This window comes from Gouania willdenowi, chromosome 5 (genome assembly GCF_900634775.1).
Source record: "Gouania willdenowi chromosome 5, fGouWil2.1, whole genome shotgun sequence".
Taxonomy (NCBI): Eukaryota; Metazoa; Chordata; class Actinopteri; order Blenniiformes; family Gobiesocidae; genus Gouania; species Gouania willdenowi.
The window spans coordinates 12540695-12564563 of NC_041048.1; the positions used below are offsets into that span (position 1 = coordinate 12540695).

General features: G+C 36.7%; 1 protein-coding gene across 4 annotated transcripts in view; it reads left to right on the top strand.

Annotated features, from left to right (window-relative positions):
• The window catches only part of LOC114463970 (zinc finger E-box-binding homeobox 2), a 44445-nt gene extending 22643 nt beyond the window's left edge, over window positions 1-21802 (top strand). The window contains exons 1-8 of one of the 4 annotated variants that reach the window (XM_028447896.1): window positions 3284-3397; window positions 9712-10008; window positions 14803-15012; window positions 15831-16024; window positions 16146-16257; window positions 17624-19068; window positions 19157-19340; window positions 20082-21802. In XM_028447896.1, the coding sequence (XP_028303697.1) occupies window positions 9867-10008; window positions 14803-15012; window positions 15831-16024; window positions 16146-16257; window positions 17624-19068; window positions 19157-19340; window positions 20082-20680 (2886 nt within the window). In that variant the 5' untranslated portion in view covers window positions 3284-3397; window positions 9712-9866 and the 3' untranslated portion in view covers window positions 20681-21802. Of the gene's footprint in view, window positions 1-3283; window positions 3398-9711; window positions 10009-14802; window positions 15013-15830; window positions 16025-16145; window positions 16258-17623; window positions 19069-19156; window positions 19341-20081 lie in introns of those variants that run through there. The other 3 variants (XM_028447897.1, XM_028447894.1, XM_028447895.1) reach the window with 3 other exon arrangements.
• Window positions 21803-23869: the final 2067 nt, after the last annotated feature.

Consider the following 23869-nt stretch of genomic DNA (forward strand, 5'->3'; position numbering starts at 1 on the left):
CATCTCAGCATAGTGTGAATAAAAAATTAACCATACCTGTGGCACACATATAGCCCACTCAAAGGGTAGTTTGAGTTCTTTTTTTTTTCTTTTTGAAACTCAAATTTACAAAATAAAAATAGTTTTTATCTTCAAATTTGATAAATTAATTAAATCGATTTTTTGCCCAGCCCTACTCTGATAAGTATTAACATAGATCAGTAGCTGAGTGCATCAAATAGGCTTTTTATGTAGATTGACTTGTTCAATCTAAATTAATCAAGAAGAAGAAATCAAAGAAGACATAGACTCATACAATAAATCCCTGTATTCGCTGACTGCACACTGAGCTCCAACTTTAAATACTTTGTAATGCTTTTGATGAGTATTATTTCAGATTGTTTGCAGTTGGTTTCATTATTTTGTCTTTTGTAGTCACGTTGCAGTAGGGCTGTCCTTAAATGTACGCTGCTGGCTGTATGACTGTGACAAGAAGACAATGAATAATAAATCAGTGATACTGGTATCAATTTATTTTCAAACGCTCACTGAAAGCCCCCACGCACTAACGCACAAACACGCTGTGATGTATTTTTTAGAGCTAGCGGTTCCATTGAGCACCATAGCAAACGTTGTCTATTTAATCATCGTCTCTGTGTCATTGTGCCAACATTTCAGTCTGTGTCTCACAAGGGCTTTAAGAAGGCCAAACCTTCAACAATGCAAGGTGGAATGGGTTAAATGATGTGTTACCTGTCTAAAGTCAGAGTTTCTGTGCTTTCATATGTTCCCTATAGTGCTTGAATTATGAAGATGAATTTGGTTGGTGTTTATGTGTCAAGTGGAAAGTGTTGTAAGTGCGGCTGTCGCCCTCTCTGCTCAGCATTCAGTGACTCTCAGAGAAACAGTGTCTCATAACGAGAAGCAACTTCTGCCGCTTGGATTGTCTATCGCTGGCTTTGTTGGCGAGTGTTTGATCCCTCTGCAACAAAACCAGTCCCGCTTTCCAATTTTTTTTTTGCCCACAAGACATGTTTTTTGTTTATCTCACCTCTTCTATCTCGCTCTCATTTCTCCCTCTTTCTGTCTCCATTGTTACAGTTTTTTTCTGTGTTTGGTTATCTTTCATTTCTTGTGCTCTTGTACAGTTTGTGTTCTTTCTTTCTTTCATTATCAGGGTCCCCATTACCACTAGCAAACACATTATCACACTATATAACAAACAAACAAAACAGCTCCTCTAAAAATATAACATTAACAAAACAAAATGGCTATAGGTTTAACAAAACACTAAGTACTCAGTCATTCTAAGTCATTCTAACATCAACTATTAGCACACACATGCTTTGCATAGGAAATATAAGGTGAAAAATACATTTCATACCATGCCACAGTTCCAAATCCACTCATTACTGTTGGTTAAATATTATGAAGTACTATTTCAACAAAACCTTATGCAATGTATGCAATGAATTCCAGCCTAGCATAGCTTTGTACATGATTGTACATTGTATTATACCTGTCCTCACTATCACTAACTGATATGGGATTTTAAAAGGCCAATGCAGATACCGATTTAAAAAAAAAAAAATTCAGTCTATGGCCGATATCTAAAGCCAATTTTGGAAGCCGATATTTGAGGCCGATATACTTTTTTTTAAAGCACATTGATTATGAAAAACAATTGAAACACTCATATGATATAAATGCGGGGTCCTTCCGTCAGTCAAGCGGTGGCTGCAGATGCCCACACGGGTGCCAGATCAAATATCCTTATCCTATTAAGGATATTTGATCAGGCACTATTATATTATATCCTTATCCTATTATATCAGCTTTTTATTTGTAAGCCTATTGGCTTCTACCTTTCCCATGCACATGTTATTATTATTATTACTTTTTCTGAATGGATGTTTTTTTTGTGTTCTTTTTTTTCCTTTAATGGCTACTCTAAAGTGCTTAAAAAAAAAAAAAAAAACATAATAAAATGAAAATCGGTCGATGGCCGATCTAAAAATTATCGTCCCGATATATCGGCCGACCAATATATTGGTCGACCTCTGATATTAAGCGAACTGAGAAGATCGTCTTTCATATAGTATCTTCGTTACTACTATTGTACATAGTAATGTGCCAACAAACCAACAGCCTATATTCTTGTATCAAAGTGTACAGACATTAAATGAATACAGAATCATTTTTATCTTTCTGCAGATAATGTTTTGCTGTATTAGCATCCACTAGACAGCAAACACCCAAAATAATCCAATATGACAGCTTCTAGAATTGCACATTGAAATCTTTTTTATCCTTAATATTCCTTTTAGACTCTTGATGCGTGTGTCCCATAGGTGGTGGAGATAGGGGGGGATAGAGGGGCCCCCTCCCAATATTAGAGTTTTTCCTCTAGAATTAATAAAATGCTGGCACAAGTACAAGCTAATCACATTTTAATATATATATTGTAGGTATTTTCCTGCATAGAAATATCGGTGTCTCCTGCTAAAGACCATGAAATCCATTGAGTTATAAATTCTACTTTGCCTTTGCCCAGGGTTTACTTTCTGTTAGGTTTCATGTTTTTGCTTTGTCTTTGTTTTTGTTTTTTTATTTTAATATTATTTAAATTAATGGCCGGTTTTGGTGTTTTTCCTGTGGGTTTAAGACCCTCTCTGTGTTTACTTCCTGCCCACTCTTTACTCTTTGTCTTGTCAGTATGTGTGTCTGTTGTGTGTGCTTATTTATCGTTTAGGCGTCAAAATGCTGTGTTATTGCACGTGCATTTGACAAATGTATTAGTTATTGTATATTATAGCTGGAATTACTACTCCACTTATCAAAAATGTTCTTCAGTTACTCAAACTAACATGACTTTTTCCATAATATATACAGTATATTGGATGTAAACATCCATAAAACTTGGGTAAGTTGGTATATAAATGGATATATTGTATTTTAAAGGTGGATCAAAGCGTTAAATTGCCTCCACACCCCTTGCTGACACTAAATAATCACAATACGCATTACTTTGGTAGGAAGTAGGAATAAAAATGAAAGAACAACGTAAAAAAGAACTTTAATTAAATATATTAACACATAAAATAGTGACACAAATGATGTATTAAATTCATTTATATTTGTATACCATAGCAGTGCATGGGAAAATTCAAATTTTAAAAGCTGAAAGCTTGATTTATAAGGTGACCAAGATCAGGTGGGAGGTGTTAATTCTTCATTTTTTATGCTTTCCTGAGTCACTGCACAGATGTGAGCAGCTGCAGCAGCAGGTATGAGCAGCAGATCAGATACAGCCACAGCGAGAGCTTTTCACGTGCACTTCTGCGATGCATTTAAAGACGAGTTGTCGACTTACTGCAGACGAACACCGATCCACTTCTTCTCTAACCTGCAGTCATAGGTATTGTGAAACAAACTAACGCACTTCTTCCTGTCCTTGTTTGCTTTGTTTCGCGTGTGGGTGTCTGTGACCTTGCTGTGGTAATTAAAAGTTCAAGAAAACACGAGCAGCAAAGCAAGCACTTATTAAAGTGCAAAATCAACTTTCTTGTAGTGTGTACGCCTGTTTTAAATTCTATTACATATCACTCTGATGATTGAATTGCCTCGTAACATGTCAAATTAGAACCGGCATATGGTTTGGTTTGTCTTTGGTTTCAGCCACGGTGATAAAAGTCTTGAGTTTAAAGTTTATTTTATCTAAATACCTGAAAAAAAAAAACTATGTATTTACAACCGAAAACTTAATAAAAGTTTATTTAATGAATGAATGATTAAAAATGAATGAATGAATATTTAATTTCGAACAACAAATTAAGTAAGTCAGTTCAAAAGGGAGTAGAATATGAATAAACACATTATTTTATATTATTATACACATAGATTAAATGTGAACATACAGTATACAACTGTAAAATGCCTGATTACAATTAGACTATATTATATTATTATTGTTTGTAATAGATATACTATGTACTATGTGCCTTCTCCTCAATATATAATATAGATATGTGTATAATATATACTATGATATAAATATATACTATAAAGACTTTTTTTTTATTTTATGATGTATTTTTTGTTGTTGTTTTTTTGCCTTGTCTGGACATGCTGTCGAAGGTCGACGCAATCTTTTTATTACAGCAATGCCTGTTTTGTTATTGCAATAAAATAAATACATTTATATTTATTGTAAAATTGTGACCATCACCAGCATTCCCTCAGGAAGGCTAAGAAACACTTTATTAAAGGGATAATATATATAATAGATACATGACAACATGCATGGAACAAAGAATACATTCATACATAATTGAAAAATATTCCAGTCATCTTAAAAAAAACTGATATATTTTACATATTTGTGTTCTTTCCATTAAATTGAATATATTTTAAGGCCTTTAATTGCTATTATTCAAAATGTGCGTGGGTGCGTGCGTGCATGTGTGTGTGCGTGAAAATGTAAATATTCTACAGAGTGGGAACGGTTACACTGTGTGGTAAATTGGGCTTGGCCTTGTTTGTTGCCTTTTAAATCCAAAAGAAACAAAGAAGGTCATTTTAAGGTAATTATTGCATGCTTACCAGTTAGCCACATAATTACTGAGATCACATATGTGCTTCGTAAAATAAACAGCAGTTCAGTGTGTTGCTGTACAGTATGTAGATGCCCTCTGGTGTATAAACAGAGCTGGAGAAGGATGGAAATAATCAGGCTTTTTTTTTTCTGCTTTGAGAAGTGGACAAAAAAAACAACAACAACTCTTAAATATGAATGTCATGAAGGACTTATTCCCCTAATGGGAGAATAATGCTGACCTGTGCAGGATCAGATCAGTATAGAAGATTAATAAATTTGTAAAATAATGTTTTTCTGCATCACTTGGGTCATTTGGCATTTTAAAAAAACTCCATCTTTATGAGATAATTAAAACCACTGCTACAGATCTTTTTTCTTTCTCTGAGAACCAATCTCTTTGATCATCAGTAATTCATCGTACGTCTTTATAATATTTTGCGCGTCTTACTCTTAACAGGATTGTGAATGAAAGGCATGAAAAGTGTCTGAGTCATTAAAACAATGTTTAATCATTAAAAACGTTCACACTGTTCATGTCATATGGACGTAAACAGCTGCCAAATGAAGACATGATTGTCAACGATGAGACAGCACAGTTTTGTTTCGCACTTTCTGGATATGACTCACGTTTCTTCCCACGCACACAATACGCTGCTGCTGCTGCTGCTGGTGCTGCTGCTGCTGCTGCTGCTGCTGCTGCTGCTGCTGCTGCTGCTGCTGGTGCTGCTGCTGCTGCTGGTGCTGCTGGTGGTGGTGCTGCTGCTGCTGGTGCTGCTGCTTTCTGCTGCTGGTGCTGGTGCTGCTGCTGGTGCTGGTGGTGTTGCTGCTGCTGCTGCTGCTGCTGCTGCTGGTGCTGCTGCTGCTGCTGCTGCTGCTGCTGCTGCTGCTGGTGCTGCTGCTGCTGCATGTTAGCGGTGCTCGGTGTTGCTGTTGATCTATTAACACTTGTACATTGTATGACATCTGTTTAAAGCATACTTACTCAGGTCTGCATGATTCCTAAAAGTCTTGAGTATTAGATTTTTTAAATTGTTTTTTTTCTTTTTAATTTTTGAAACAAACCATATTTGCAAAAGCCATCTAAATGAATAAATCAGTGGTCTGTATAATAAAAGCCATTTTAGCTTCAGTGCGTCTGTTGACAGCACATCTAGACTCAATGTCACTCACTGTCACAGGAAAGAAAATTGAAGCCAATTTGACGTTAATCTAGACCAGATTTCTCTTGAGTTCTACATCCATCCATCTTTGGTTTCTGTTCCAGGGCTGATAGTGATAGATCAACCTCAGCCACACTGTGGAGCTTTACATCTGCACAGAACATACAGTGACCTCGTGCACAGCCTCATGTTTGCATTCTATACAATAGTATACCAAGGGCCGCTTTCCCAGCTTCATTTATTCAAACCAAACAGTGTCAAAAAGTCAGTCGAGGGCACAGTAGTGATGTTTACTACCCAAGTAGAAGTACTGTTTTTTGATTGAAATTGTACTCAAGTACAAGTACGAGTAAGTCATACATAAAGTACTCAAGTTCAAGTAAAAATTGCTCAATTAAATAGTACTCAAAGTCTAGTTACTTGTTACTTTCACCCCTCCATGCTTATTTTTGGTAATAAATCTCGCCACGGTTCCCTTGCATACAGTAAACATCTCATGTATAAACTTAAAAAGGAAGAGATGAAATCTTAATTTATTTTCCACAAAGGCGTCTGTTTAAAATGAAATGTTTTGGCAAAATGTACGATTCATTTGAGATTCGGTTGAGTGTAGAAATGTAATGAATTACTTTACTTATTTTAAAACGTACTTAAATACAAGTAAAATGACTGATTTAGAAGTATACTTAATTAAGTATACTTAATAAAGCACAAATACCCATTGTGCAATATGTCAATTCAACTCAGGTTATATTTATTTATTTATCTTCTGTTCTTTCCTTGTTTTACTTGTACTGCCTTTGCTGATGTGTTGTTGTTTGTATTTTTTTTGTTCAATCTGACTCTGGGACATGCACAAAAATTCCATTTTACCTGTTCTTTTTAACTTGTTCATATGGCAATAAACTCTATTCTATTCTATAATATTCTAAAAGCAACTCAATTAGAGTAACATGAGTACTTGTGAACCATTGTTCTCACCTCTGCTTTCTGTTTCCCACAGATACGAGACGGGACTTTTTAAGAACTCACAAATAAGTTAAAATTTTACGTGCTGACTCACAAGTGTTGCGGGTGATCCCCTTTAGGTTCACATCTAGTCTTTGAGGAACAAATTGACTGTACGCATGTTTTCTGGATATGAACGTTAATAGTTGGGGTGTTGAAAAAAATCAATTCTGCGATATATCTAGATATTACGTCGCGCGATTCTCAGATCGATTAAAATGCATCCATATCGATTTTTTATTTATTTTTTACCTTTAGAGATTGTAACTGCACAAAGAAGTGCACTGAAACCTGGCCATGTTGACCAGCTTGTGTTTTTTCAATAAAATCTAAAAAGAAAGTGCTAACTTTCTGCATTTATTTGTTGTTCTAGGCATATACGTCAGTTAAGGTGCACTATAGTCAAACTCATATTAGTTCAGGGACCAAATGGGCTACGGTGCAGCTTGATCTCTCGAGGGCCACAGATTTTATGCATCAAAACGAGTAATTTCAACATTAATGTGCCCTAGTTTGTGTCTCTGCGTATACATAAAATACAGAATGTGGAAGAAACCGACAATATTCAAGCAATAAGTGATCCCGACATGATCCTCACTTTAAGTTTTCTAAATTTTGTGATCAATTTCTATTCATTTAAGGGAAACATTATGCAATCATTTGTGGAAAATTGAAAAATTTTATAAGAATTTGGGGTTTTGACTAGATCTGAGCAAAAAATCGATTTAATCGATTTATCGAATTTGTAGATAAAAGTGAATTTTATTTTGCAAATTCGAGATTTTTTTTTTCCCACCACAGTTTTTCCGGACTTTTCCGTGTTCCGTCCTTGTGGGTTACCGGAGTGCGATGTGAGCCAGCCCCCTCTTTGTTTACATGTGTTTACCTTTTGAGTAGGTTATATGTGTGGCACAGACATGTTTAATTTTTTATTCACACTATGCTGAGATGCCAAGGGAAGAATTTAGTATGTTTTAATTGTAATGTTATATGTTATAAAATATGTAGTTATCTGATTTCTGAATCAGAAAATTTAAGCTACTGTGAAGTTGCTGTTGCACTTTTGCTTAAACCTGGGTTAAAGCTTGAAATTGTTGAATGACAGAGCCTCATTTACTGTTTATTTTTTGTTTTATTCTATGCTTTTTAACTCGAGGACAATCACAGCAATTAAGTAGCACTTTTGACAATATATCTGATGTCATTTTTAAGTGCATTGAAATTTTTTTTTAAAAAAGATCGAATTGAAACTCGATTTTTTAAAAATAAATCTGAGAATTTTTTTGTTAGGCAAAATGGCTAAAAATGGCTGCAATCATGCGATATATGCACCAGGTGTGTTGAGTTTTATTTACACAATGATTCATGTTTTTTCCGTCATTTTTTACTTTCTACCGCGGGCCAATTTGGATTCTCCAAAAGGCCGGATTAGGGCCCCGGGCCATGAATTTGACGCATGTGGTGTAGATGTAGATGTTCATTGTGTTTCCCACTGTGGCTTAAAGACAAGCTGAAAACAAAGTACTGATTAATCATCACACATCGCTTGGCCCGGCCCTAACACACATCACAGTGTTTTATAGGATTGAGTGATTATTAAACTGAAGGTTTAGGTTTTTTTTCTGTTGTTTATTTCTAATATTATTTTAAAAAAAAAAAAAGAAAGAAAACAAGGCGATCTGTGAGGGCTAAGGAGGAGAATAAAGTGTATTCAACACCCCAACGGGGAACTCAGGACTACCATACTACACTGACGCATCCTAATTTTACAGTATACGCTCAATTGGCGTGGATGTTTCTGCCTTTTTTTTTCTAAGATGACATGTTTTTCATTAGTCTGTTTGTGCTCTTTAATGGTCATTACTTGGTAGTGATTAGGTGCTGCCAATCAGTACGGGGCAAAGCAGAGCCTCCTCAAAAACGTCTTGGAAACCAGAGCCTACAGTTGAAATCCCAGGCATGTGTTTGTGATTGTCATTTATTGTTTCTGCTATGGGAAACATTATTGTGCATTCCCAGTGCTGCTGTTGCTGCACTCTGGACACACGGGGGTACACGTTTTTTAAAACTTACTTTATGTTATGTGTTCATCGATTCCTGCTGCTTTGTTGTGCACACAGAAAAATGAAATATGAATGTTATTACGCGGTAGATTTAAGTGACTTCCACTCTGTTATAGAACCTGCATGGCATTTATAGAAATTACTCTAAGACAATAAAGAGAGGTTTGGACATATTGATGGAAATTGATTGCATTCTTTATTACACGGGACGCTCTTACGAGTGCAAATATTCTTTGACAATAGGAGGATGTAGTAAGAAATAATAAAAACATTGTGATACATTGACAGAACACAATTTCAAAACCTGAATCCCTGTTAAGCCTTTAAAAAAACGTGACAAAATACAACCTTTTATTTACAAATTTTGCAAAGCTGTCCTTAAAAGTCAGAATTAAAGTTATTATTTCTCTGGTGTTACATCTGATTGTATTGATGAAACATTTGGTGAGGCAAATAGAAATGTACCAATGCATACAAAAGTGTGCTTTTTGTTGTTGGTCCTAATGTGTTTTTTCTGATCTATAATATGTAAATATGTCAAGTTCTTGGAGAAATTTATATCGTTTTACTTGTGGCGCAATATTTCAGACTTGGTCCTAATTTGTAGCTCCAGCAGCAACAAGCAAATGCTATTTGATATGATAGGAAACACATGTCAGTGGCATTTTAATGCTTGCATAAAAACATGCCTTTATTAATTTGGATATCAATAAATCACATCTCCTTTCAAACATTGATGGAAGAAGTATGTTTATTTCATTTGGTTTTAAGTCAACATAAAAGTAAAATACAGCTTCATCAATTGTTTGTATTACAGTTGCCGTTGGCTCGAGTCGGGGATTTCTCTCTGGTTCTTATTTCAGGCCTTTTTTTTTTTTCTTCTTCTTCTTTCTCTTCTTTGCAGTAGATGCTGAGCAGGGGACTTCACTGGGATCTGAGGGGGAGAATGAGGTGGCTTTGTGGAGCCCGGAGCCCCAGGACTGCCTGGAGAAGACGAGTCTGACGCTAAGCGAGGGGACGGACGACCCTGGAACCCCCGCGCACAGTCCCAGCAGCAGCATGACCTGCTGGGACAGGGTGGAGTCAGGGACCAAGGCAGCAGCAGCAGCAGCAGAAGAAGAAGAAGAAGTAGAAGAAGAAGAAGAAGACAACACGTTCTCGTCCACAGACAAGCAGGAGCCAGAAGCTGTGAGGATGTTCTGTAAGAGCAGCATTCTACTACGTCAAACCTCAGTCTGTGTTGTTTATGTGTGGTTAGTCCGTAGCAGGGTTGTGGTCAATTACATTTTGAAATTACAATTACGCCTTCAATTATCCATGTTCAACTACAAATCAATTGTGATTATGTTGATTATGTTTTTTCCAATTACAATTAAAATTACAACAATATTTTTTTTTTCTCTGAAAGTCAATTTCAATTACGTTCTAAAGTTCAATTACAATTAATCACAATAACTGAGCCTTTAATAAATAAGCCCATAATCTTCAGCTTGTGTTAGCTTTCTGTTAGCATCACTAATGATAACGAGTTGGTTTTGACACACATCTTAAATCAGCTGTAAAATACACAAAAAAATATGATCCATCATATCATTTGTTTCTCATTTCTTGGTTACCTTATTAAGGCTTCCTTATTAATGAAAATATAGGTTTGAATGTTTTTGGTGTTGGCATCAGTATAACTCTCAATTTCAATTTTTTAAAAAATGATCCTGAAGAGAACTGACAGGTAAACGTAATATTTAACGTATTTTATTAATTAACTACATGTGTGTAAACCATAGAACTATAACATGGTTCCCCAGGTTTGCGGTGAATTAAATTATAAATGACAGCTTTTACAGAATTTTCATGCCAATTACAATTAGAAATCTGAGCTCAAATACAATTCAATTATTACAACAGCAACAGATTTCTCCGATTACGATTACAATTATAATTATGTCATAATTGTAATTAATTACCAACACACGATTGCAGTTGCATTTTTGAATTACAATTACGTCTCCAATTATCCATGTTCAATTGTGTTCAATTGCGACTATGTTGAACAACATTTTTTTCCATCTACAATTACAATCATCCTCGTTTTTCTCAGTCAATTTAAATTACATTCTTAATTACTAAAGTTCAATTACAATTAATCACAATTACTGAGCCTTTAATAAATAAGACCATAAAGTGTAACCTTCCTCTAGGACATCTAATGATAATGCATGTCTTAAATCAACTGTAAAATATTATTGTTCATCTCGTTTGTTTCTTCATCTCATGGTTACTTTGTTAGGTTTCATTATTCATGAAAATATAGGTTTTGATATTTTTGGTGTGGGTGTCTGAGCCTTTTTTGTGTCAATAGACCCCTCATTTTCACATTTTTTAAAACGGTAAAATGATCCTCAAACAGGGGAAGAGTGGAAAACTAACAAATAAAGGCATTATAGATACATTTGGGATTTATATAGTTTATTTTTTAGTAAAAAAATGATTATCATAATAACGATGATGGAAATTATTTTGATTCGAACATGAACTGAAAATACAAAGGTCAGTCTTGGTCACACACCTGGTGGGAGATGACCAGAAATGATAAAAACTATCAAAATAAATCCATTCAGGAGGCACTAAATACTTTTTAATTCCACTTATTTGCAAAATGAGATTATCACTCATTCATTCCATCATTATGCTCTATAATTGATTTTTTTCACAGTCTTCTGGGCATGTTTTTATGCTGTAAAGTGTCTTTGAGTGTCTCGAAAAGCGCTTTAAAATAAAATGTATTATTATTAATATTAAAATGTTGTAATCAGACATATAGGGGGTACAGTACTTGGATTGAGAAATAAGAGAAATGGGGTACTTGAGCTAAAAAAAAAGTTTAAGAACCACTGCTCAAGAGAACTGACACGTGAACGTAATATTTAACATGTTTTAATAATGGTTAACTACGTATGTGTAAATCATAGAACCATAAAATGGTTCCTCAGGTTTTGTGTTGAATGAAAATGTAAATGACAGTTTTTTTTAAATAGAATTTTCATACCAATTATAATTATCTGAACTCAATTACAATTGAATTATGATTACAACAGCAACAGATTTCTCCAATTACGCGATGACAATTGTAATTGACCCCAACCCTGGTCAGTAGTGTGGGATTCCTCTGCATGGGTAAACAAGTTATTCTGATGCAAGACAGCAACAGTCTGCTGATGCGTCTCCAAGCTTGAGACCTTCATTGAGAAACCTCAGCTCTCTCCGTACAAGCTGTTCTTTTTTTTCCACTCCTCTCTTTGAAAAGGCAGACTTCTGAAAGCATGACAAAAGAACTCATCCCACACAATGTCACCATATTTCCTCGCATCAAAGAGGTGACGTTACGGCACTGAAATCAGCGCTGCACTTGGCGAAGCTTTCCCTTTGATTTAGCAGAGATCAAAGCCTCACGCGGCTTGCCTACTAAGAATCACTTAGCTCCCCCTCGCCTCGTGTGATTCGTTCGTGCCTGATGAAGGCAAAGCTGAGTTTTTACAACACATAACCACACAGGCTCGTCCCTTCACCACATAAGAAAACAGCTTAGAATATGCCAACATCTGCAAACATTTGAAAAATCTTCCTCAAAGTCGCTGTAAAGCAGCGCTGATTAGCTTGAGCCGCGATACATCCCCAAGGTACATATTTCTGGCTTTTCTGACTCTGTCGCTCACTGCAGTTAAAATGCCACAAATGCAAAGGAATTCTACATTTAGTCTCGTACAGTATAATCAAAGGGCCTCTAAGCCTTTGTCTGAGTCTCCACCTAATACAGAAAGACTCTTTAGATTCACAACTCTTCAGCACTGCATACAAAACAGTCATAACAGCATTATCTCTGCAAAGATAAGTAATAATTTCTGTGTCAAAGAAAGCTGTAGATATACAGTAGATACAGTCATATTCATAGGCTTTAACTAGTTTAGACGTTTAGAACATCCTTCAAAACGGGTTTTGCATTGTGCAAATTACAATTTTCTAGTTGCTAATTTAATTCTAAACTAATCCTTCATTTGGAAAGGATGAAAAATGTCTTCGAACAATTCAATATATTGTTGAATAATAAGAAATAATTTAACGGGACAATATTTTGAGGCAAATACAGTTTGTAAAGGATCAGCCAAATCTACATAAATAAATAAATAATTTCAGAATTTACTTAAATGCAACTATGAAAAATAAATAAAATAATTTAGGAAATGGCTAAGTTAAGACTGAAAAGATAGTAATAAATATATGAAATGATAATTTAAGAAATGACTGAGAAAAGACGGAGAAAACTGAATAAAGAAAAAAATTAATTATAATTTTAAGAGATAACTGAGATAGGACTGAGGAAAAAAGAATGAATAAATAAAATTGAAAGGACAGAGAGAACTAAGAAAAAATGAATAATACTATTTTTATTTTATTTTATTTTTTCTGATCTGTCTTTCTACAAGTGAAAGTGTACATAGTGTTTATGCCTTGTATTATTTAATTCTATTGTATTTTTTCTTCCTTTATTTAATTACTGTTTGATGCTGTCATATTTCCTGTTTCCCTGTTTGTTTAGAGCTGCTGCAACATTTAAATTTCCCCCATTGGGGGATCAATAAAGTTTTATCTTATCTTATTAATAATAATAATAATAATAATAATAATAATAATAAAACATTTTTAAAAAGTTTTTAAAAAATGACTGAGATTGGACTGAAAAATTCAGTTACAGACATATTTTCTTCTTCTGAACAAGTTACTATAGTTAGAGCACATTTGCAGCTACATTTTTGTATCCAGAATTAAAATATTATTTTATTGTAAATTAATCATATTTTTAAAAAAAATGTACACAACTTTGAGCAAAAGCCATAGTCTTTGTCTGTGCTTCAGAAAAGAAAAAAACCCACTGCTGTCACAAGTCGATGATGTTTTAGGTTGGATATTAATCTTTACTCATTACTATGAGAAAGTTTAAAACCTGCTAATAATTTAAAAAATATATATATATATAAATACATCATACAGTCATTAATCAGTGCAGGCACAGCTAATTATAATGTCATTGTTATTTGAAAAATATTAATGACAGTTTTGTTCCATTGTTTCATTTGTCTGTAAGTAATTACACGTTAGCGAATATACAACAATAACACACGCTGTTACTTAGTTTTCTTTTATATAAAACGTGATTTTGTTTTATGCATTTCTTTCTTTGACCGAGTGGAAATTATTCAACTCATAATGTGTAATAGAGGCTTTAGAAGAGACTGTTTCCCTCTGTTGTCTGCTCATGTGACCCTACACACGCACACACGCTCACACACACACACACACTTGTGTACCCCTTGAGCCTTTTTGTTATACCATGAGTACCCCCTCACTCATACGTGTTCATGATTCTCCAAAAGTAGAACACAACACAACTGAATATTCAATGCTAGTCATTTTATTTCATCTTCTTAAATTGAACAATTAATATTCAGGCATTATCTTCTTATTTAACTCAAATTAAACATAAAATGTTGCCTTCAAGGGAATAAAAATGATAAATATGAGAAATAATATTATAGTAAACGTTTGTATTATTAATGCTAATATATTATGATTATATTGTTGTTAAAAAAATAACAAAGTTGAAATTAGAAAAAAATAATAAATATATAAATAAATATAAATATAAAACAAATAATAAACCTGCCTGTGTTATATATATAACTTTTATGACATTTACCACAAAAGGAGCTTCTGAATATGTCTCCTTTAAACAGGCATTTAAACTTTAAAATTCATTGCGTACACGTACCATTTTATTGACGGACTTATGAAATGACTGAGTATATTTTTTTATTATCTTGAAAATAAATTCTTATTTTTTCCACATACCCCCTGCAATGTACTCACGTACCCCTGGTTGGGAAACCCTGCTCTACAGGATAAGTGTGTATAGAAGCTAAATGCATTTCTCTCACTACAGGTAAGAGCTCAGATCCACAAAGTGCCTTCAAGGACCTTTCTCAGTACGACTTCCTGGTCCAGTTGAGAAAATCCTCGTCGTCCGCGGCTGTCCTGGACCATCTGACCTGTAACGGTGATGCAGTCACGTTCAGACCCAGCAACCAAGACGATGAGCTGCCTCCTGCCATCTGGTCTCCAGGAGCAAACCACTGCTCACCTGAGGGAACAGGTGAGCTCATGAGAAAGAAGAAGAAATATGTACATGCTTGGTCAGGCAATGTGCTAGCACATTGGATATTTTCAACTGTAAATAACACAAAAATGTAAATATTAATGCACATTTCAAGTTGATGAGGAAACACACTGACTTAAGTGGTAAACATTGCACAATTAACAGCAGCAAAGAAATGTTTCGACCTGTAAAAAGTGTCATGTTGTGATTTTATACATAATGACAATAATATAACTTAATATACTGTATATGATATTACACACTATAACTACATCACATTGTCCCTCACCCTCTTTATTGTATGCTGTCTTTTATCTTTTATTCTACTTGTATTTTATCTCTTTTTATCTTGTACAGTGTCCTTGGGTGACCTGAAAGCCATTTTTTTAAAAATTGAATGTATTATTATTAATAATACTATTATATACAGTATATTTAATGATGGAAAAACTTTTCCAAATTCTACATGACATTTTACATTTCAAAGGCTCAAGCAATAATTTTCACATTTTCTTCTCTCAGTTGTTTACTTCAGAAGGACAATCCCGTCAATTTTAAGTTATCTAATAAATAATTCATTCATTTAGTGAAAGTCTTGTACAACAAAGTCAAGTTTCTCTGGTGATTTTCTTGCAGGTGACATTAAAAGCTCACAATACTTGTTTTGATAAATTATGCATGTGGTACAGTTTCAATCATTAGAAATTTATTCCAGTACAAAAAAATAAAAATAAAGATATGAGTTAAAAAATCTGCGTATTTTGTTCCTCAGTTGGATTGTAGCTTTTAAAATCTCACCTCTGTTTGAACATCAGATACCAGTAGGACCCAGCAGGCTTGTCCGTTTTGCCGAAGGATATATCAGCGAGGAGCCCAGCTCAGGGATCATGTCAAATACTGTCAGGAGAAGGAGGGGGGACCCATGATCTGTCCGCTCTGTGGATACACGGCCACCCTAAGGGCTCAGATGGAGCGGCACCTTGTGCTTCACAACCAAGTGCAAGAAAAGGTGAGAAAGAACCAAGAAGTTGTACTTTCAAGTCGTATGTGATTCACATACAGATAGTGAACATTATAAATTGCTCTTGATATGTTGTCCAGAAATAATGATAATATTTTTGTCCTCCTAGGGCGCCCTTACTTTGGACCAAGGTATGGAGACTCGGAAGTTCAAGTGTTTGCAATGTGGGAAAGCCTTTAAGTACAAACATCACCTCAAAGAGCATCTGCGTATACACAGTGGTGAGTAGGCTTTACACGATCACCAATCAGTGAGTTTAAAAAAAACAATCACCGATCCGATCATATGAATTCAGGTTGTTTTTTTAGGTACCAACCAAATACCTTCGATACTAGCTGATACAGTTTCACAGAAAATCAAATGGTTCTATTTTTCGGGACCTAAACGCAGCCTTGTGACTGTGAGGGGGTGGAAGAGTTGAAGAATTTCCATGCAGGACTTGAACATAACATTTGTTGAGTGTGTGTGTGTGTGTGTGTGTGTGCGTGCTGAGTGAGAGAGCGTGTGTGACCGGAGCAAAATAAACGTTGCAGCTGTTGAATTAAACCATAGTCCCATGTCATACTCAGTGAATGCTGTGAAGCAAGGGAGTTAAACCCGAAGCTGAGGATAGCTTCAACTACAAGAGAGTTGGAGATGAAGCTGTGGAGGCAGACCACCACACTGGAACTACGTGAAGCCTCCATCAGCATCAGCATTAGCATCAGCATTAGCAGCAAACACATATTTCCTGACTGTGGCATCGCGAAACCTGCTGTTGTTCATAGTCTGTAATAATATATTTACTTCATTTATCAACTCTGAATGTATGCATGTACAATACAGGAAAGAACGATTGCCGTGGCTGCACGCACACACACATAGAGCCCCCACTTTCAGAGCCAGTAGACTGGGGAAAAGTCCGGCACTCAGCCGCTCCGCTCTAACCGAGAGACATTTTCGCCGTTTGCTCATCATTACAGCCAATCACATTAATTGCATAAAATGCTAAATATTGGCCGATCTGATATCGCGATCAGATTGGTGTAAAGCCTAGTGGTGAGACACAGTAACCCATAATATGCTCTGTTCTCAATTCTTTTTTTATTGTGAAAATCCTATGTTTTGACATAATACTTGATTTGAGTCAAGCTAATTCATAACAATAAATGAGTAATGTGTGAACAAAGGAGAGGATGCATTACTTACATCCTTACTTGTATCGCCTTTATTAGCACTCAGAGTTACTGGCAGCTGGCCTGCCACAGACCTAAGAAAGTCCGTTTAAATATGTACAGTATATATACATAATTCTTTTTTATTTTTTTTCATGATTATTATTTTTAAGCATTTGGCACTCTCCAGGCCATCGTTGCACCTTATCATTCATTTGCATCATGTCTTCCAGTTTGCCTTCCAACCTTATTGTGTCGTCTTGCTCTTGTTTTCTGCATGTGTGTGTGTTTGTGTATTATTTTTGTTTTTTTTTTTTTGTTTTTTTTTATATGCCACTCTTTGCTTTTCTAATTATCAGGGATTAATCAAGTTTATTCTAATTTTGATTCGGATTAATCACTAACGTTGTTTTCCCTGTGTCTCGTCTTCCAGGTGAGAAACCTTACGAATGCTCCAATTGCAAAAAGCGCTTCTCTCACTCGGGTTCCTACAGCTCTCATTTAAGCAGCAAAAAGTGCCTCAGTGGAGGGGGAATCCCAGGGACATTTAACGGACACAGCAAAAGCTCCTACCACCATTCATTTCCAATATCTCCGTTCGTTGGTGAAAGCACCACCAATAATAACAAAGCACTGGGCTTGTCTACACATGGTAAAGACAGGACGAGCCTTTTTCATCGAGCAGCAGCAGATCATCATCATCATCATCTTCAGCAGCATCTGCAGGAAGTCAAACCAAAAAGCATGGCGGACATGTCCCAGCTTTGGGAATCCTCTGCGGAGCTGTCGCTAAAAGCTAGCATGCTAAAGGGTGCAGCTCTGATGCCTTATCTTCGATCAGGAACTAAGTTTGAACACATGCTGCAGGAGATGCTTCACAGGGGCAGAAACAAAGAGGATAACCTGAGTGGAGATGTTGAGGAAATGGTTCATAATGGAAGAGGAGCTGACAGGAGGTCATCCAGTGACAGTGGGAGAGAGGCGGGGAGGGACGACGCTGACTGTGCGGTATTTGGGGTTACGTGTCGCTGGTGCTCACAGGTTTTCCCCAACGTGTCAGTGCTACTGCAGCACGAGCGCTACCTCTGCAACGCCGGCAGAGAAGCGGTGGAGGTGCCTGAGGTGTTCCCAGAGAAGGACCCCTCCTCACCCCCTTTATTCTTCCCCAGACCTCAACCAGAGAACGGCAAACCAAGTGAAGCAACCAATGGCCTTTCTGCGGACCATTCTACCCTGACTAGGCCGAGCTGGCACACCCTGCCACAGCAGCTCCTGGTAGCCATGCACTCTCCACCTCTGCCCCCTCACGATCTCCTTTCTTCACGAATGTACCTGTCGAGGCAGGAAAAAGAAAGCCCCGGCAAAGTTCTGCACTCTTCGCCTAAAGGCAGACGAAGAGTTTCTTCATTGGAATTCAACACATTTTCCAGCCTAGACCTCACAAATGGTCCTCCTGAAGTCCCCCTGCCCAGAGGGAAAACCAGCAGCCCATGGCGTGGACAGAACGAACCTCTGGATCTCTCCATGCCCAAAGCGCTCTTAGAACAACGAAGGATGAACAAAAGCATCAACGGTTTGTCGGCCAGGGACGGAAGACGAGACTCTGCAAACCATCAGCTCAGTAAACCAAGTCCAAACTCTCATCTCCAACTCCACCCAGTGTTCAGTGGAGGTCCAATGCTCCCAGGGCATCTATACAATGGCTTTCCTCTCTTCAGTCAGTCTGGAGTGGGACTCTCAGGTCATGACAACATGGTACCAATCCCATTCAACCAGACCGGTAACAGTCCTTGCTTTCCCTCCCCTATGGCCTACATGATGGAGGCAGAAGCAGAGGTCACTCTGAAGAAGATCTACCAGGAAAGACAAAGTCTTATGGTGAGTGTGACACTAAGTTTATTCTCCAAGCACAGAGAAATGAACACAGATCTAATACGTGCAATGATGACTAATGCTTCCCATGCAGAGTGAGGCGTTACATTGCGGTGCGTTGGACTATCTGTCTCTGGTGGAGGACGGCCTGGAAGGAGACGGAGGGCCAGGCAGGAAGAGGCTGAAGAAGACAGATGAGGGACTCTACTCCTGTGACATTTGTGATAAAACCTTCCAGAAGAGCAGCTCACTGCTGCGGCACAAATACGAGCACACAGGTCTGGTATAGAATACGACTCTCCACTCCCTCTGCAATCACACTGAGAAAAGCCATTTATCGACTGAAAAGAGATTGTTCTTTTAATTCAGATATGGGCAACTGGCCCTTGGTCTCATTTTGTACGCCCCCCAAAATAACCAGAAAAACTCTCTTCAAAAAACACAAGAAAGATACACAAAGGTACAACAAAAAAAACGACAAAAATGACAAAAATACACACATTTTCAACAAGAATACAAAAAAGGTAACAAAAAACATCAAATTACCACAAAAACAGACAAACTCACACAAAAACACACAAGACAAAAACAAAGAATTAAAGAAAATTGGACACAAAGTGACAGCAAAAATACAAAACATCTAAAAAAAATACACAAAAAGACTCCAAAGACACAAAATTGAAAAATGTGATTCCATAAATACACAAAAGAACAAAAACAGAGAAAATTATGGTAATATTTACTAAATACAAAAGAAATACACAAAAACAATCAAAAGGCACACAAAACAACAATAAAAATGTATAAAACATTAACACAATTAAACAAAAATGACCCCAAAAACCAAATAAAACCCATTGTTCTCTCCTGTGTTAATGTTTTGATGTCAGTATTTAGAATAATGACTATTCAATGTTAATATTGTGGCCTTTGGATCAGACAATCATATGTTTGTGGTCCCGACTGTGATAAAAGTTTCCCATCTCTGATTGAATTCCTCCTCATTGTCGTCATTGCAGGCAAACGTCCCCATGAGTGTAAGATCTGCAACAAGGCCTTCAAACACAAGCACCACCTGATAGAACACAGCCGGCTGCACTCAGGAGAGAAACCCTATCAGTGCGACAAGTGTGGGAAGCGCTTCTCTCACTCAGGCTCCTACTCCCAACACATGAACCATCGGTACGCGTACTGCAGCAAAGACCAGGACCCGGACCAGGACAACGAGGACATGCCTCTCACCCCAGGAGCAGGACACCACCTCCTGGGACGGGACAACCCGCTGTCAATAGACGACATTCAAGCCCCTCGCATATTCCTCAGCGATTCCAGTTTGGACGGAGCGGCCGATGGTCTTAAGGAGGAAGAGGAGGAGGAGGAAGAGGATAGGGTGAGCGTACGAGTGAGTCTGACTGAAGCAGTGGAGGAGCCTGGAGGTACGGCTCTGCAAAAATCCCCCTCAGCAGAGTACGGAGTACAGAGTCCAGGAAACATGTGTGATGTGGGAATAAGAGAGAAACCCATCTGGAAACGAGGCGCGGAGACGCAGAATAATGGAGACTTGGACAAATGTGAACTCAGCTTAGACATAACAGAGTTACCCAGGATAAAAACGTAAAAGGGGCTTACACAAAGAATTGAACAGAACATTAATATCAAGAGTTACGGCTTGACTTTTTTTTTTTTAACCTATCTTTGCAACACAAGCAAACGCACGGATCAGCCAAAGGATTCACTGCCTTTAAAGTGGATGAAGCCATTACAAAGAAACTATTAGAATCCCACCTTTCATCACCTCGCTTCCTGCAGTTTGTTTCTTTTGTTTATCTGTTTGTTTGTGTGTTTACGGGACAGCGGAAACTTCTGGGTTTCTACGGAGCCAGAGAAGACGCTGCAGACATTTGCTATTTTACACACGCTGCTGCTGTTTGTTGCACAACACAAATGCAGGGGGTTCTGTTTTGTCTTTTTTTTTTTTATGTTCTACTTTTATGATTACAAGTACTTTTTAAAGTTGTGTACATTTTTGGATCTAATGCCTCTGAATTCACACCAGTGAGTGTCTTTAACATTACCAACTAAGCCTTAATGTTACCATTACTGCCTTCCAGGTGCCTAATGTTACATTTTGATACAATGCCATACACAAATATGCAATAAGTCATAGTTTTTTCTCAAACTTAGTGAGAATACATAACAGAAAGTTAATTTTTAGGACATTTATCCTGTAAAATCAGAGGATACAGCCAAATAATGTCTTCAGGTCAAATGTTATCGGTGCTCAGTTGCTTTAATTAAGCTGGAATCTGCTAAATATTACCAAGAAATACAGATGGGGACTAGTTTTACCCACAAAGCACTGGGCTGTGCCTTATTAAAAGAATAACTGATTTAACATTCCTGCTTGGAAAAGATGAGGTCAGTCATTCCAGGTTTTTTGCTCACAAAATACACTTTGCAGTCTTATCTGCATTACAATAAAGCTAAAAGCTGCTCAATTTCACCAAATGCTACAAAGCAGCTGTTTCTTGTGATCTTCTACATGTGCTACACACCCCTAGTACAGTAGGGTGTGTCACACACACACACACACACACACGTTTTAGGTTGCATAAAATAAAGGGGTCCAGGCTCAGGACGTGAATTCATCAGGTTTGAACCTCGGATGATGTCAGAGACTGTGCAGGGTGACAAGCACTGAGATAAAGTAGTAGCACATGAGGTGAAGTGCCACTTTTTTTTTTTTTTTTTTTTGCAGTATTCTTATGCACTGTGTGTGTATGGGTTTGTGTGTGCGTGTGTGTTTATCACCAAAGATATGCAGATGTAGCACCTCAACTGTCACCCTGGTTAGTTCCTTATCTTCTTGTTCCTTATCTTGTTTTTGGGCAAAATGATTGAATGCTTTTGGACTTTTTTTTTTATACGAAGAACCATTTATATTTCATTCTTTTGCATGTTTGTGGATTCTGAATAAAAGTGTACATACGTTGTTAGCAGGATCTTTTGTTGTATTTGCACATTTCGTGTGATTTTTGTGCGTGCGTGAGCCTCGGTTGACTTGGTGTTTTTAATGTTTGCAGGATGATGCGTGCGTCAGTGACGGACCTTTACTGTAGGTCCAGAGGAACTTTGATAGATCGAGATCTGCTCTCGTTTTGTTACCAGAATGTAGTTAAACAGTCAGCGAGCTTCTATAATATAGATAATATAGAATCTATATCCACACATCATACCAGGTGACAAAGATCTGGATATCATTTACATCAGCTGGTGACATGAAAACAAACGATTCTGCGTTAAAGATTTATGGTAAGCAGCCGATCGGACTGCTTTTTTTTTTTTTTTTTTTTGTCCGAGAAAGGAAACAATGCAAAGTTGTCAACGTTGACAAATTTCATCTCCACATTTCTGAAAATCAAACAAAGATGAAGAACGTTTAACTTATCATGTTAGTCATACAGGAAGTGCTTGAAAATCATGTAAACATAAAGTCCTGGTTTTAAAGTAGAAGTGACAAATACATTTTAGTTATAATAATTTAAAAAATACCCCAAAAGAATAAAAAATAAATTAACATTAATTATAAAATGTTCTAAATAAAAAATAATTATTAAATTGAAAAAATAGAAATAAATTAACTTAAAAATAGAAAAATGTGAAAAAACAATTATAAAAACAACAAAAATCTATTTGATAATAGATTATTTTTCTTATATATGATTGAGTTTAGGCCATTTTATTTCCGAAGATGTTTGGAATTATCCCATGAGTGGTTTATTATCTACATTTTATTTTAGGACATTAACACTAACATGCCGAGTAATCACAGGTCAGCTTTTTGCATTAAAAAGCAAAATGACATAAAACAAACCTAAATTCGTATCCAGATTTAACTGAAGTGTTCAAGGTAACTGAAATGTGTGGGTTTTTCGTGATAAAGTTTCAAGTTGTTGCTCCCACCCTGTTACTAGCTGCAGTAAACACAGACAATCCTGCAAACACACATGTATTTGGTCAAATAAACAAGCGTGGTTTTTTTTTTTTTTAAATCTGGAGACTCAAACAAATGCACACAAGATCACATCTAGACAAGCCTCCATCAATCAGTCGACCACATCTCATTTCAGCCCCTCCCAACAATGCAAAAAAAAACAGAGTAAATACATCTAATAAAACTCTACAGAATCCATGACCCTGCACGTCCCACCAGCAGTGCCTTTTTTTCTTGGTCTTTTTCGTCTTCTGCCAAACCCACAGTCAATATAAAATTACCAAGCCGCAGAGTGAGACGCTTTGGGAAAGGAGAGGAGAAGGGGGGGAGGGGAGGATCCACATTTTAAAAACATATGCATTTCCAGATCCCCTTTTGTTCTGTTATTAAAAGCAGCATTTGCACCAATCACAGGGGGACGCTTTCATCCGCTGAGTCTTCCGAGACCCAAATACCACGTTGTGTATCTGTCACGCAACCCATCGACACAAGGACACAAACATGCAGCCACACACAAACTGACTGTATTTCACAGAAGGGGGATTAAGCTCAAGCTTTTTATTATCATTATTATTATTATTATTATTATTATTATTGCAGGAGAGTTTATGATCAGGTCCAAAAGAAAAGTTGAAAAACAACAAACGTGGTGTTAAGTGCTACATTTGACCATATTTCACGTATTTACAGTGAAGAACTTTCAACTTTAAAGGTAAAATGATAGAGGACAAATTTGAACAACAAGGGAAAGTGAGGATTTACACACTACAAACTATTTCATACAAAGAAAGAAATCATGTTTGCTCTGATGGC